The sequence below is a fragment of the Montipora capricornis genome, chromosome 3, assembly GCF_036669925.1.
Source record: "Montipora capricornis isolate CH-2021 chromosome 3, ASM3666992v2, whole genome shotgun sequence".
NCBI lineage: Eukaryota > Metazoa > Cnidaria > Anthozoa > Scleractinia > Acroporidae > Montipora > Montipora capricornis.
In genome coordinates, this window is record NC_090885.1 from 67,799,604 (window position 1) to 67,814,603 (window position 15,000).

At 39.6% G+C, this 15,000-nt stretch overlaps 3 protein-coding genes across 7 annotated transcripts in view; 1 reads left to right on the forward strand and 2 right to left on the reverse strand.

Moving 5' to 3' along the window:
* Window positions 1-4,364, reverse strand: part of LOC138040992 (E3 ubiquitin-protein ligase RNF103-like) — a 5,327-nt gene extending 963 nt beyond the window's left edge. Inside the window, exons 1-2 of the mRNA XM_068886749.1 lie at window positions 2,297-4,364; window positions 1-1,053 (exon numbers count right to left, since the gene is read on the reverse strand). The exon at window positions 1-1,053 is cut by the window's left edge and continues 963 nt beyond it. Of these exons, the coding sequence (XP_068742850.1) occupies window positions 2,325-4,244 (1,920 nt within the window). The 5' untranslated portion in view covers window positions 4,245-4,364 and the 3' untranslated portion in view covers window positions 1-1,053; window positions 2,297-2,324. The remainder of the gene's footprint in view (window positions 1,054-2,296) is intronic.
* Window positions 4,321-15,000, forward strand: part of LOC138041008 (uncharacterized) — a 23,871-nt gene continuing 13,191 nt past the window's right edge. The window contains exons 1-2 of one of the 4 annotated variants that reach the window (XR_011130725.1): window positions 4,321-4,510; window positions 9,626-9,660. Coding sequence is in view for 1 of the 4 variants with exons in the window: in XM_068886770.1 (XP_068742871.1) it covers window positions 4,490-4,510 (21 nt within the window). In the remaining 3 variants the exon portion in view is untranslated. The remainder of the gene's footprint in view (window positions 4,511-9,625; window positions 9,661-15,000) is intronic. The other 3 variants (XR_011130723.1, XR_011130724.1, XM_068886770.1) reach the window with 3 other exon arrangements.
* On the reverse strand, window positions 5,245-8,083 carry LOC138040996 (early growth response protein 1-like). Of its 2 annotated transcripts, none has more exons than XM_068886757.1 (2): window positions 7,622-8,083; window positions 5,245-7,200 (listed from the first exon to the last, which is right to left on the reverse strand). In XM_068886757.1, the coding sequence occupies exons 1-2, from the start codon at window positions 7,833-7,835 to the stop codon at window positions 6,095-6,097; spliced, it is 1,320 nt and encodes a 439-aa protein (XP_068742858.1). In that variant the 5' UTR covers window positions 7,836-8,083; the 3' UTR covers window positions 5,245-6,094. The 2 variants fall into 2 exon arrangements, with proteins under 2 accessions (XP_068742858.1, XP_068742859.1); XM_068886758.1 differs by having other exon boundaries at window positions 7,658-8,045.

The following is a 15,000-nucleotide window of genomic DNA, read 5'->3' on the forward strand; positions in this document are numbered from 1 at the left end:
GTGTCTGTGACGTAAATTCAAAATATAATTTATGCGAAGTTAATAGTTGCGGGGAAATAGCATTAGACATCCCAAAAACACTGATTTTAAGAAAACAGAAATTACATAACAATGCTTAAAAAGTTTCCAGATGATACGAGCTTGAGTTTGTGGTTAAATGATCGATGTGAGTTTGAATTCAACCGGCGAATCATCAACGAAATCTTCGGCTGCTTTAGCTCTCAGTCGACCTTATCGGCCCCCTCATTTTGCCAGCAATACACTCAGCAGTACTTTCAATTGATCTTGAGGAATTTTACTTGCTCTTACATTAGCGAAGTATGAGGAGAAAATTGCAATAGCAATGGATTTGAAAGCCGTATTTTGACCTTGCCGCCATCTGGAAAATCAGTGAAGTTTGCCAACTCAGGCGGTAGAGAACGACACAATTCCCATTCTCCAGCTTCTCGAACACTTTTGGTTGTCGCAATCTTGGATGTTTCCTACCTTAAAGCACTGTAAACCTCGAACAGGCCGGGTCAAAGAATACCTTCGCAGCCAAAACATGTAATTTATGCCAGACGGATTTGTGCAGGCGAGTTTCTGATTGGCGGAGATTAACAATGGCTCACCTCACGCGTCCAGCCAAGATTTCGGGAGTGAGCGCTGGCTCATTTCCCGAAACAGCGGCTGGTAATCGAGCCTATTGGCATGGCTCCTCTCATCAAACAATCAGTGAACAAAGGATTTCAGAATAAAATCATGGAAAAAGCAGAATACTTCATGTTATTAGATGCAATCAATAGTCTGGGGATACTATTATACAATAAACTTTGTTTGAACCCGAATTTAAGATGCCAATAAACATGCTAAATCAAATGCTTTTCTAAGGTTATTCTCCTCTCCTTCAGTCAAAACGTTTTGCTATTTTCACTAAGAAATTTCACTTTTTACTAATGTAAATGCAAAACATATCAAGATTCGAAGTTGTTTGTCTCAGCCAAGCTGGTGAGAGCCATGGGTCTACCTCCAAGATGATACCACAGACTGACTTTCAAAATGTTCTTTCAAGAACTGCAAAAACCAGAGAAATTTGTGATGTCAACTCATTGATAGAATAATTCATAATGCCTAGCTCAGCTGTGGGACTTAACATGCCCCTGTGATAAAAAAAACCACTTCCTTTTTTCCTTCAGATTTTGAAAGTGTGTTTGCTTAACGCCTGACTGGCAAAATTTTGAGCTTTGATTTTTATCAAAAGGCCGTTTACTTTGAGTGTAAGTTTTGGATTTCACGGTCCGCCATTACTCACATTCAAAACTGACCGATTGAACCTCAGAGGGTTGGATCCAGGGAAAAGTGACGTCAGAGGCTCACTAGCTTAAAATTTCAGCGTGTGAACGCAGCTTATTATATATGCAAAGCGTGAGTTTAAAAGTCTGAAAGCCCAAAACCCCTGTGCTGCACATTAATTCTGCGGCATACACATGTATTGCATTCTTAAACTAGTGAGCCTTTGACGTCATTTTCTACTCGATCCAGCTCTCTCAAGAACATAATGTTAGTAGTGGCGGACCATTAAATAGGAAAATTACAGTTAAAATGAAGAGGTGTCTTTTTGAAATCAATGCTTAAAACGTGGGTCACTTAGTGTTTTGTTAACATGGTTTTGAAATCCAAAGAAAAATATGAATTATTGATTTTTTGGTCACAGGGGCACTTTAAGACTGCCAATTTTGTCAACTTTATACAACTTGTATAACCCAACCAAACCAGCAGAGATTTATTAACTGCATGCCTGTCATACTATTCAGGGATCTTACAGGTCACTTCAAATAATAATAATAATAATAATAATAATAATTAATAATAATAATAATAATAATAATAATAATAACTTAATTAAAAACTTATATAGCGCATGCTTCATGACAGAATGATCGCATGCGCAAGCTATCAAAGTCTGCCCTGTTTCTGTGCAGGAACTAATTCATTTTCAACTTTAGAAATATTTCTTTCCAATACCCTGTGCAATAGACAATCACCGAAGTTACCTGAGGTGAATAATTATTGTTTTAGTACAAATACATAAATGATTATTTGAAAATTATGCATTTTCTTTACAACAATTAATTTCTTCATCTGTAACCTCAACAAACAGCTTGTGGCCATTTTGAAATAAACACTCAGGTGATTATAGCATAATAATCACCTCAATGGCAACCAATCAGCGCAGACAATTTTCAATAATCACCTATGCAATTATACTAATGATTATTATATCTTCACTAACACAATAATATTATTGAAAGGTAACCTGATAAAGAATGCTCTGCAAGCTGTTCTTATGTGCCAATAATTTGGCTCCTCAAATCATTATCACCCAATGCTAATGGCTTTTGTTTGTATGCTGGCCAGCGACAAACAGGACAACAATAGTGGCTGCTGCTACCACCACCACATAGCCATGCCTTGATGCATTGCTGATGGTAGCAGTGGCCACATGGCAATCCCAGCAACAAGCAACCTTGACTGAATTCCTCCAGACATATAGCACACTCCTGAGCCATTAACACACCCGCTGGCTTGGAAGAATCACAGCATATCATAGTCTTTCTTTGTTTTAGATCACAATGCCCTGTTTTGGAATGACTGCATTGACGTGAATTGGAAACACAAAATTTCCACACTGGCAGTTTGTTGATGTAATCAGTGGGAATTAATGGACGCAGCCAAAGGTCAGGGACAGCAAGGCGTCGGATAAGCAGCTCAAATCCGTCTTCTAGTCCTGAAGCACTGTAGTCCACTTGTGACTGTCTGAGGGATGGAAAACTTTGAACAACATTGGTTAAGTAATGCAAGTCTTGAGAAAACCATCCTCTTGCTGATATGATGGTGTTGTCTTCATCTTCAAGGCCAAAATGGTATTTGAACTTTCTTTGAATCAATCTTAATAGGAGACCATAAACTACATAGCCAAAAAACGCAAGCCCTTTGTGCTGCAAGGCAAGTGTAGTATAATCTCTCAGCAATGATGCCGCATGTGATGTCATTATGTACCGGCAATACTTGAGAGCAAGATCAAGAACTGGACTCAGCAATGGAAGTTGAAACAGAGTGACTACAGGAAGACACAATATAATAAGGCCTGTGTTATAGAATGTCAATAACCACACAAAGTGAACGGTCCTTTTCAGTATTCCACCATTAATTAAGAATAATTCCATAACACAACTTATGTTTACTATGAACAACAACGTAACGAAAATATCGTTAACTTCTGGATGAATGGTCCGTAAATACAATTCCAGGTACTTATAATCTAGCCATTCTCCTTTTCTGTGGCCGTACGTCCAATTTCTCTCGGGTGTAAATATCATAAGGCAAGGAAAATTGTCGATGTTATATTCTTTCAAAATATGCCTTGCTGTTTTCCACTCCGATAGGCTTATTTGAACGTGTCCAAATCCAACCCTTCCAGTGAAATGAACCGACAACGAACCAAGGAGCATGGGAGGCTGTGGTAGTTTCGAAAATAACACTACATACACAGGGTTCTCTCTCATATTTGCTTCAAATTTACCCACAAAGCTCTTTACTGTGTCAAAAGTGACTATTTTGGAGGAAAGCTCATTGTTGATCCACTGGAAAACCAGATCCACCGACGGTTTTGATTGATATGTTTTCAAAATGACGTTGCCTTTGGGATGATTTCCCTGGGGAGTAGATATAACCAACGACGGTTTGCGCCAACCGTATTTCCTGCACAATGTCAGTTCATTCTGACAACTGAACGTTCCTATTCTTATACCAAATCGAGATATCTTTCTTTTGAGAGCTACCCATTGCTTTCTACGGAGGAAAGAAGAGTGACCCTCCGGAATGACATCAACTAACCAAGTTGCTGCTTTAGTATCTTCGACCTCTTCAAAGAAATGAGATGCACCGGTGAAGCTCAAGTCCTCGCTCACTTCGTTTTTGTCAGTCGCACTCTCTGCGTCCACTGAGCAGCTCTCCGCTTCAGTTATCACTCCACAAGCTTCGACGAGCTCGACCAGTTCTTGTTTCTCCACCATCCCCGAATAACTCACACCCCGTTGCTCCAAGATCGATTTGAGCTTTTTCACACTCAGAGCAAACGGGTTTAAAAGCTGGCTGGCCAGGCACCCCGCTTTTAGCCATGTCGAAGATATTTCAAAAACTCGGACAATCAGAAAGATCAAGAAAATGTAAGTTAACACTACCACAAATAACCGTGCCAACATGGCGACCTCGGGCAGCACATCAACACCGCATCTGATCAGGTGGTGTTTGCGTTGCGCGCCAATTCGGCGGCAAATTTTCCATGTATTGTCGGTTCTGATTGGATCGTTTGAAAACGAGACTCAATATGTCTTGGCAGACAGGAGGCATACAGCTTGCACAGCTTACTGTTTTCAGCAAGGTTAAACATGAAACTACCGTCATTTTTCTGCTTTTCTGGAAATATACCGCCGATTAATGGAAGCTGATGGAATTATTTAATTTGAGGGTGAGTTTTTTTAATTAGCATTTTATGATTTTACCGGAGAGCTTCTGATCAAAACTCTTTTTGTTTGTGGCCTCAAGGTTAATTAAACATGGCTGCTCTTGTGAATAAATTGTGGCGACCCAAATAATACTTTTGAGTTCGAAAAAGAAACTTTTTTGCATAGTTACCATTCAAATTGCATTAGTCGAGCAGCGCTCTTTAGTAGAAGTTCTACGATGTGAAAACTGACAGTAATTGCATGCTTTCGTTCAATTCTTTGGTAAGTTGAGAAAAGCAAGAGGGGTTTAGCTGGTTTTCACGTTACGTCATCGCGGCCATGTTGGTGAACGAAAACAAAAGATCTCTCATTAGCTTCTTTTGTTCGTCCACCAACAATTGTACATATTTCTCTATTGTTATTGGTGTCCCTAGAGGTTGGTTGAAAACGTCCTATAATCCAACTAGTTAGGGGCTGGTGTTTCATGATCCGAAATAATTAATGTCCATAAAAAAAAAGAACAAAGCGAACATCACATACCTATTAAATTAGCAAGGCCCAATTGGAAAAACAATGGTCGTTTTGTCCTTCACTGTTTTAGTTGGGTGTATGAAAGTCTACCCCAGTTAGGCGACATGTTTTTTAACTCTCTCCACCTTCCCCCGATTTTTTCATTGCATTTCCTTTATTTTTCTTTCGAAAGACCACAGTAGCCTTTAAATTAAGCTAAAATGATGTAAAGCAACAACAAGAAACGTACTTCAAACTTTTTAGCTTTATTTTTATCATTTTAGTGACCAGCACTGCAATTATATAGTCAATAACCAGCTTGACTTTGTTCGTAATATTCTTTGAAATTTTGAAAAAAAATTATTCTCCTTGATAAATAGGCATAATTCTATAAATGTTTGTACAACTGGGTTTTACCCATATGCAAGTACATGTTAATATTTAAAAAAACTATCATTTGTTAAACTGACGATGAAAACATCATCTTTCTCAATGACCATAACAATAATAATAATTCTTACACCATATGTACCAAGGAAAACAATTTGACAAAACCTTATATATTTATCAATTATGTAAAATATCTTTACACTAGTTGAATACAGAAACCTGCTGTATTTTTTTCTTCAATGTATGAAAAATAGGTCCCTTAGTAGTACCATTTAAACACTTCGAGTGCTGTAAAATGTCTCTGCATCAAAATATGTACATTAGGACCAGCCTAATTTTGATATCATAAACTTAAATACAGTAGCAAGAAGATTTTAAACTGACATATACCAATGTGCACTGCACCTCTGAACATTGATTGTCATTTTTTGCTAAAACAGAAATGAATTTTTATAAAAAATGTTCTAAATGAAAGAAACACAGAGACCAGCTCTATTCCATAACAACATTGTCTTCCTGTGTGGAAAATATGCCTCAATATGCATATTTTGGGTACTTAGAGAACCCTGAAACAACATCTGACAACAAAAATATTTACACAGGACCAGCCCACTTTAAACTTTCACGTTAAATATACACAAATAGTCAACACAGTAGTGTTCATAAAGACTGAAATGTTTTTACCAGCAGTGCCCACTGCTACTATCTTAGTATGAATTCATTGAGGTCACTGGGACTTGAATTGGTGAAGGTGTTGACTGAGGAGACCTGTTATTTATTGGTGAAACAGTTCCATTGGACTGAGAAACCATAGCCTTTCTGGCCTCCTCCTCTTTCTTAGCTTGTTCTCTTAAGTGGATCTTCATGTGGCGTCGACGTTCATCTGAGCGTGCAAATCTTCGACCACAGGTTTCACAGGCAAATGGCTTTTCCCCTGTGTGAGTCCTGATGTGGGTTGTCAAATGGTCTGAGCGGGAGAAGTTCCTCATGCAAATTCGGCACTGGAATGGTTTCTGACCAGTGTGAGTTCGCATGTGACGTGTCAGTTCATCTGATCTTGAGAACCTCCTTGGGCACGTTTCAACAGGGCAAGCATAAGGTCGCTCACTGGGTGGTGTTCGTGAACGTCCTTGAGTAAGATTGGTACGCTTAGCTTTGAGTAAACTGCTACCAGCTTTGGCAGGGCGACCCCTTTGAACAGGCTTATTCGGTGCGGCAAGGAAGTCTGGTTGAGTTGCTGTATGCAGTAGCAACTTGTCCATCACTGTATCGGGGGACATGCTGGTAGGGAAAGGAGAAGGAGCACCAAGGATTGGCCACTTCATATTAAGTGTAGCTGTAGCTTGCATGAACATTGGTGATGAAGAGCTCACTTGCTGCTGAATGGGTCGCTGATATAAATTACCCTGTGAAGGGATTTTAGTCATGCCAGAAAGATTGTTACTAGCGGAGATGGGAACTTGCTCTTGTTGTAGATCTTGCGGATTGGGTGTCACCACCTTGGTTGACCCTGTACTGGTTTCGTGTGGCATTGGGAGTTTTGGATCTTGGAAAAACGAACTCCAAGGCGTCGTACCACCCTGACTGATTAAAGGAGTGAGCACTGTACGATCAGGAATCCAGAGGTTGTGAGCGGGTGAACTGTAAGGGGAAGCTTGTCCGCTTGGTGGAGGAGTTGACCCAGAAGGGCCAGAAATTACATCATGTAGACTTGGAACTTTGAAATGGGCCAAGCGTTGTTGGCAAGCTTTGCTGACCTGATTGGCTCCTTCCTGCTTGACGTCCGGTACAGGATAGTCCAAGTCAAGGTCTCCTAATAAAATCAAGAAGAGGAAATCAGTGTTAATGAATTATGTAAACAAGAGCGTCGAGATTAAATCGAACGCGGTAAATCTAAGTTTGAGCGTAAACGAACACAGAGCAACAGATCGAAATCGTAGACACCATTCACACCGTAGAATTTTTGAAAAGAAACGACAAAACGATCGAATGAGAAAGTAGTAGCCGTTGCAGTTTAGAATAACATGACACGAAAATGTCGAGGCTATTAGTGTTCGAACGTTGTGTGAACTGATTTCATTAAGCTCGATGGAATAGTTCGACACAAATGCCCACGAACTTTTTTATAAACACTCAGCGATGGCGTACGTAGGTGGATTTGTATCCGACGATAACAAACTGCATCGATCAAGTGCGGGTAGGAAAATTCAGCTTCTGTTAGCTATACTAAGTACCTGGAACAGAAGTGCCGTGGAAATCAACCGGCTCACCAAAAATGTTGGTAGGTTCATCCATGCCTGCCTGAACGAATGAAAACTCTTCGGCGTTCAGTTGAGGGACTTGGCGAGCTAACTGGGGCGTCAAAAGACTGGCAGTGTCGAAACCAAAAAGTTGATCCGTGGCAACTTGAGCAAGGCTATCCAAAGCTTCTGTCATGGTGATCATCATGTTAAAATTTGCAAACTTTCGCTTCCTCAAACAATCGAAGTTCTCCTTGTTTCGTGTTTTTTTGTGTGTTGTGAAACTGATCAACAGTATAGGTATAAGTCGAGTTATCGGCCAGCAATAACTGCGACTCGCTTAGACTTCGGTGGTCGTTGCTTTTCGTCGGGATTGACTCCTTCGCTTCGTAGAGCTTTTCGATTCTAGGGATAAACCGAGTGGGCGACTCCTTAAATATAAAATTCATTGTTGCCTGCACGAGTGTTCACGTCACTGGAAGGTTCGAACAATTTGTGGCAGCCAATGAATTTGTTGCTAATTTTAGCCGGCGTGCGTCAATGCATAATGACGCAGTGCGTATTGCGTAAATGCGTATTGTTGATCAATAACCGGTATCTTCAAGCGGTTTTTTATTCAAAACTGATGCTCTTCTTCATATTGTTTCGCTCGTTAGTAACAAAGCATAACTCCTTCGTGAAATTGAGAATTATGGTGAGTCGAAATAAGCGAAATTGAAAGGCCGACATGCTCAATTCGCGCGAGTGTTTTGTTTTGTAGCGTTACGGAAACACGATGTATAATTTACATACGCGTCATTGCCCTGTCACCCTGGTTCATATTGTACAATTGTTCAATTGCTGTTTGTTTTATGACGTTCGTTCACTGCTGGGTTCACAGTCGGTCGGCCGTGACAAAATGAGAATCATCTAGACATGTTCATGCAAATTGGAAGAAGTTAAGTGCTTTTCTCTTTAAACATTGCACAATTTCGTATACTGAATGTCGTGCCTAAGAAACATGGCTTCCTCAGAACGTGACGGATTATTTATTCAAAAAAGACTGTCTTAAAACATTTATAACTAAAAATTCGAGCCAACACGAACAATTAAACCGCTAAAAGATTAGGGGGATAATATTTTAAATAAAACATCAAACTGTCCACCACCCAAAATTTGTGCAAGACATCATGAACATATAAAATATATTTATTTTTTGGTGGTTTTTTTAAAAATTATCATTGATTGTCACTTAGTGATAGAAAGGGTCATGTATCTTGTTTGAAAAACGAGTCAGAATTGTCTTGAACCGTATGGTTTTTTTTAACTATCCAAATCACGTATTTCGAAACGAAGTTTAAAATTTTCCAAGTCTAATTTGGGAAGTCTCCAAAATATTTCGTGTTAAAAATAAACCAAGAACTAAAAAGGGACTCCAATTAAAGAGTTCGTGGGTGTCCATGACAAAACGAGGGGGATTTGCGTACGATTGAATAAGTTAGACAGGTGCACTAGCTTTTCTTGGCTTGCCATGATAAAAATAGGCTGTGTGACGTCAGATATCCTTGCTGAGGATTGCTGTGTTGGGGAACAGGTGCAAAAAAACGGATATCATTAACTTTTTTTCTCTCATTTCTTATTCATAGATTTTGAAATCGAAAAAGCAAATCAACGAAGCAACCCATACTGTCAAAAAGCGATAAAACCGTTGTTTTTTAATACATTAGTTTCTTGGCAAAAAAGCTCAATGCTTTATCCGTTACATTTTTTTTTTAAGCTTAAGGAGTTGAATTTAATGTGGATGCATTTACTTTGATCCCAATTCGACATCAGAGATTGTATTTGCATAAAGACTGACGAATTTAAAGATGTTTTTCAATTAGGAGATATCGCTGTTTGGCGGATCTGCCACAGTTAACCGATGGCTTATCGCAGAAAAAAACACCATCAAACAAATTTTGCTCCAAGACCCCATTTATGAAATATAAATCTAAAAATATTTTTGCATTTTTTTTCCAGATTATCGAGGGAAAAAGAGAAGGAGGAATGCCGAGGTTGTTTTGACTTAAGATTTTGACAAATTTTAATGATCGAAAAAAGCTGTCGCATTTCGTCCTTATTTGTTCGCGATAAAAAGCCAGCACCATTTCCTTAAACCTGATAGCATAAGAAACGTAAGATAAACAAACTCTCTAAAATAACATTATTGTCGGTGCCTGAAGCAAATACCCTGTAACAATAAAGAACTCCTGCCTTCACCCCACCCTATGGAAGGCGACCTGGAACAATTTGAATTCACCGGGTAAAATAACTGGAAAAAACGGGAAATAATATCCAAAATATGAAAAATGCGACCGAGTGGTTTTCGAATGTTTCGCCTGCTATGCGAAACGACGGTTTCTTAACAACGTGAAGACAGTTTTGCGACAGAAAAGGATCGTGAATATTTTAAATTGTTCGGTGTACTCTGGCTTTTTTCACTTTTTTTCTAGCTTTTTTATTTTATCCGAATACATGACGCTAGATTCAAAAGATGGCACTTAAAAGAACTTATGGGTTTCCTTACGATATTTACAGTCTTAAATATCTCTAGCATTTTGAAGTGCCCTCGCCAGGAGATGCATTAATTAAAGTGGGTGCATATCAACAATAAGGAAACTCCCAAGAATCAACTCTGGCAGTGTCGACCTGCAAACATGATTTGCCAAGAGTAAAGACATGAGCCAAGCGATCAACTAGCACTTTGGAGTTGAGTGATGCCCGTTGTCGACAATAGAGAGACAACGCGTTGGATTTCCTGCATACGGAGAGCTGTTGCTTGTTATAGAATCCTGAAAATTCTCTTATTTTGGACACTTTCTATTCTTAGACTAGTATTACTACTTAATTTTCGACACTTGGGATCTAGACACTTTCACGCTCTTTCTAGTAGTTTTTTTTTATAGCTGTGAGACAAACAGGGCGGCAAGAAATAATCAGATATCGACTAGGTTTCATGGAGTTTGGACAAAAGCAAATCTGAGCCTGAACCTTTTTTCGTAAACGACACGAAAGTGCGATGCCGAACGGACGAGTGACAAAATTACGCTTCGGAATAACGCCTAGTCATTGCAGGTGATTGAAATTAAAAAGATACACTTTATATGTGGTGTCAGCTGCGTGTACGTTTCTGCTCAGGACCTTGGTTGAAGTTAAACGTTAAACTATTTGGGGAAAGATATCAAGAGTTGGAGAAAAACGCGGAAAACTATAACGAAATATTAATCTTTACACGGATTTGATCGCGCATGTTTTAGGATGTTCCGAGAATACTTCGTGCGTGTCCGAGTTTTCCCGAAAGATCTACGAAACTTGTTGCTACGTTACAACAAACCCGAAAAGAGCTCTTGAAAATTGTACGATTGGGTGCACATGACCTTTGGCGTAGCACGTTTTGGAGTGGACACACCCTGATTGATTGCGAAAAGTCACGCTCTTTAGTGTTTTAAGTGTTTTGTTCATGATGTCCCCCTAGCAGCACGATTTGACGGTCAGGCATATCACTGGAGATCATTCTAGAACGATCTGTCCCGACTTCCGCTTACAGTCAAGTGGAGGTTATTTCTAACGCTAGCTCTCCAAAGAGACTAGTAGAGAACAGTTGCTAAGAGCTACAAAGTGAGAAAGCCGCTCGGACATATTGTTAGCTGACTTCGAGTGTTTGCTATGACGATGCGCTTTGTTTAGCTTACTCAATATCTACGTGATCGGATTGCGAAAATTGTCATATTGACAGAGCGTTGAGCGGTAGCAGTCTCTGACGTTGAAAGTTAGTTTGTTTGATCAAATCGGCTCCAGACACGTTCTGTACCGATGGTCTTTCTCTCTCTTTTCAGTAGCTGGTTCGAAACTCACGACTCATGTCGAGATGTCCCTCTTGTGGTCAGTTTAAGATAAGAATCATCGTGAGATGCAGAGGAATGCAGACTGCTATGACCCTTTGTCTGGTTTGGTTTCCGACTGACGGACTAAGACTTATTGTAATTGATTCGTTGCTCTTACTTGCAACTTAAAATAATATTGCTTCATGCGAACTTAAAGTCGGTGTGGCTTGCGCACATACTGTGTGTTCGTTTACTTCGACCATACATCTGATTAGTTTGTTTGCTGCAGTGAACATAAAAAAACTCGCCCCCAAGACAGCCTAAGGCCCGGTGCTTTTTTTGTTTCAAGTCAGTCGTCCAAAGTGACCACCTATTGTTTTCTTAACTCACTTTGCTATGAAGTTTGAACTTCGTTAACCTTATTGTTCGTGATCAACGAGGTAGGCTGCATCTGGAGGCTGATATCACGATATCTGACGATGCGTGTGATGTAATCTTCTTGCAAGCTGTTATTGAAACTCGAGGAGGAAAGCGTTTGTTGTTTTTGTTTCACAGCTTATACTCTAAGCTATTGGAAGATGTTCGAATAGAATGAATAGGATTTTTAATTCGGGGGTCTTCAATGTCACCAAGATTTCAAGATGCACTGATTGTTTCACCAAAAATTCTAATGAGAAGTAGTCGGCGAAACTTTACTGAGCCGACGTGAGCTCAAGAAGAAAAGGTCAGCTTTAATAAATTGCACAGTAAAGATTGCCTTTTCTCAGGGGCACCCAACGATAATCTTTCGGTGAGATATGTGGGAGAGCCAAACTGTTCTAAGAATTTCGGTTCTACGTTACCGAACAGCTATAGATTTTCTTACTTAAACACCCCGGGCTTAAACATTACCTAAAAGATTTGCAACAAGGGAAAAGTAGTCCCTTACGTTTCAGGTTAAATCAGGGGTTTCATTAGAAGCCGGTCACCGGCGGTATACTGCCTTCTGTTTGTCAGAAATTTTCCCCTCACCGCTGGCTACTCTGCCTTGATTTTTACTCAAACCCTTGTAAAGACAGGAGTGATCGCCGCTTACAGTGACCTGATTATCCCAGGCATCTACTTCAAAAGTTATTAAAACCCCTGCGTTTTCGGAAAGGATATTTTTGCAATTTTTGGCTCTTAAAAACGTCACCCAGCAGTTTCGGATGAGCAAATGGTTCGTTGGGAAGTTCAAGTTTTAGAACGGGCAACTTCCAGCTAGCAATTTCTGACGTAAATAAAGAAATCATTCCCTAAAATTTTCGGAAACTTCAATTTTCAGCTAAGATATCCGAACAGTCCGGCTGGGATAAAATTATTCTAGGTGATAAAAACATCTCTTTAGACAGTCTTTAAACATTACAGGGAGCCTAGAAATGTCTCAAAGGCTTTTGGTTTATTTGCTCGTTGGCATGTCCTTTCATGTGTTGAGCTGTACTGTCAAACAATACTCTTTGTCCATCTTAACCCTTTCTTGAAAGTGGGATATTTGCAGTACATTTTTATTTCAAAGGTTTCAAAATGGCGTCATCCGGCTACTGTCGCCATGAGAACAGATTATGAAAGTTTTTAACCAGGTGATGTACGCTTTTGAAACATCCTTGTTTTACCTTCAGTTAACCTTGAAAAAGGCGGTTTCTTTCTTCATATTACCCACCTCTTTCCGAACAAGGAATTACTATAATGTGACTGAATCCATTCATTCACCGTGATTCGGATCTTGAGTTCTTTTTTGGAAGTATTTATGGCTTAATCTGTCATTGACATTGCAAAACCCCAGGAGACGAGTTGAGAACTCTACAAGCGTCTTTTCGTCACAATACAAAACTTCCTCATCTGATCGAGCGGTTCAGTGTACGGTTTGACTTCAATATTTTGGAACTGTTTAGATTAGACTTTTGAAAAACTCGGTTTTTCCATTTTGTTTAACCTTAGGTAGGTCCAATGAGCAACAAAACACATTCTCGTCGCTAAACATAAGTATGTAGTATCTACTTCGTCAGAAGCCGGCTTGTCAGTTTGAGATGCCGATCTTGTTTTTGCACCTACCTTTAGTTAGTTGTTCGTTGTGCTCCGGTTTTTTGTTCTTGTCGTATTTGCATTCGATGAACGGATCATTTTCTGTGATCACTATGCGTTATACTTTTGATTCAGTGCTGTCGTATCAAAATAGAAACTAATAAGGGAACTGTAGAGTAGCTCTAATTTGGAACGTCTCAATCATGTTTTATACACTATTCGTCTCAGACTAAGATTCTTAACTTGAATTACTGCACTCATGCTCTTGAAAGTGTGCTGTCGCTCAGTGAGGCCGTAGCTATAGAATGACAGACGTTCTTGCCGAGCTAAACGAGTTTTCTACGTGAGCGACTAGCAAAGGGAAAGTCGACAACAGTTCTCAGTGATTGATTCATTGCCACTGTCATCAGGCTAGAGAGAAACTGACCACTGAGACGAGTAAAGTGTACATGTCTTGACCATTGTTTGGACGAGAATGTCATTATAACTATTCTTTCGCAAAGACAGTGCTTGTATACGCCTGGCATAAAAGCTGAACAACACCATAGCAAAGGTTAGACTATTCTTTCGAACTTTTAAGCTACTTGGAGAATACGTTTTGTTTCCAAGAGTACTTCGAGCAAAGGACAAGTCATCGTCGAGGAACTTCATACCTATAAACTGGTTGATCGTCCTTCTTACTTGCGGTTCGAAAGGCTATATTTACTTTTTAACATTCAAGGGTAGTTTCCTGTTTTCTTCACGATATAGTCCCATATGAACTGCAAAGGTTAAAGGGGCAAAATTCACTGAAACCAGCGCTTCAAGATCTATCCGTTGCGACAAAGAAGTGCATTCCGCCTCGTTTCAATTTACGTGATGTCTGAGTATTATTGACTCGTTCAGCGCAGTTTAAACCGGAAAAAAAATAAACCTATAAGGGCAAACTTGTGAAGTAGACGCATTTCCACGGAGTATTTGAGTGCGCGGTCGATCTCTTTGTTCTCTTGCTATTAAAACCGTCAGGCAGAGGTCTTTTCTTTGTAAACCTAAAACGCCTTTTCTTCCACGTTGTCATTCGCAGACTTTGTCAATGAGATATCAGTGATAAAGCAGCAAACGAATTATAGTACGTGAAATTGGAAGTGAATCTGATCTCCAGGTGTGTTCACTTGAACTGAAATTGCTAAGATTGAAAATCACTATCAATCAATGGGTAGTTATTAGTAGCCCTTAGGATGGTATCAATGGAAGAAGACGGTGCGCGCTTTTGAAGCTCCGTTTCCTACATACTAAACCAACCAACCGAATATTTGTGAAATATATGAAATAATTTTTCCACGATCTCTGAATTTTCCTCGTTAGTTTAACTATTTGTCCTGTCTTCATATCAAGTGCGAGAAATTTGTTCGCCCGACAGCATTTTGGTCATTTTTTTCTATTGTACTCTTTAATTAACCCGTAGTTAACTCGGGAGAATCCACTATACTTCTCTGCTTCCCGATCGCAATG

Coding starts and splice junctions, on each gene's coding strand:
- LOC138040996 (XM_068886757.1), bottom strand. CDS start 7,835: ATGATGATCACCATGACAGAAGCTTTGGATAGCCTTGCTCAAGTTGCC. Junction 7,201..7,621: donor CCACGGCACTTCTGTTCCAG/GTACTTAGTATA, acceptor TGATTTTATTAG/GAGACCTTGACTTGGACTAT.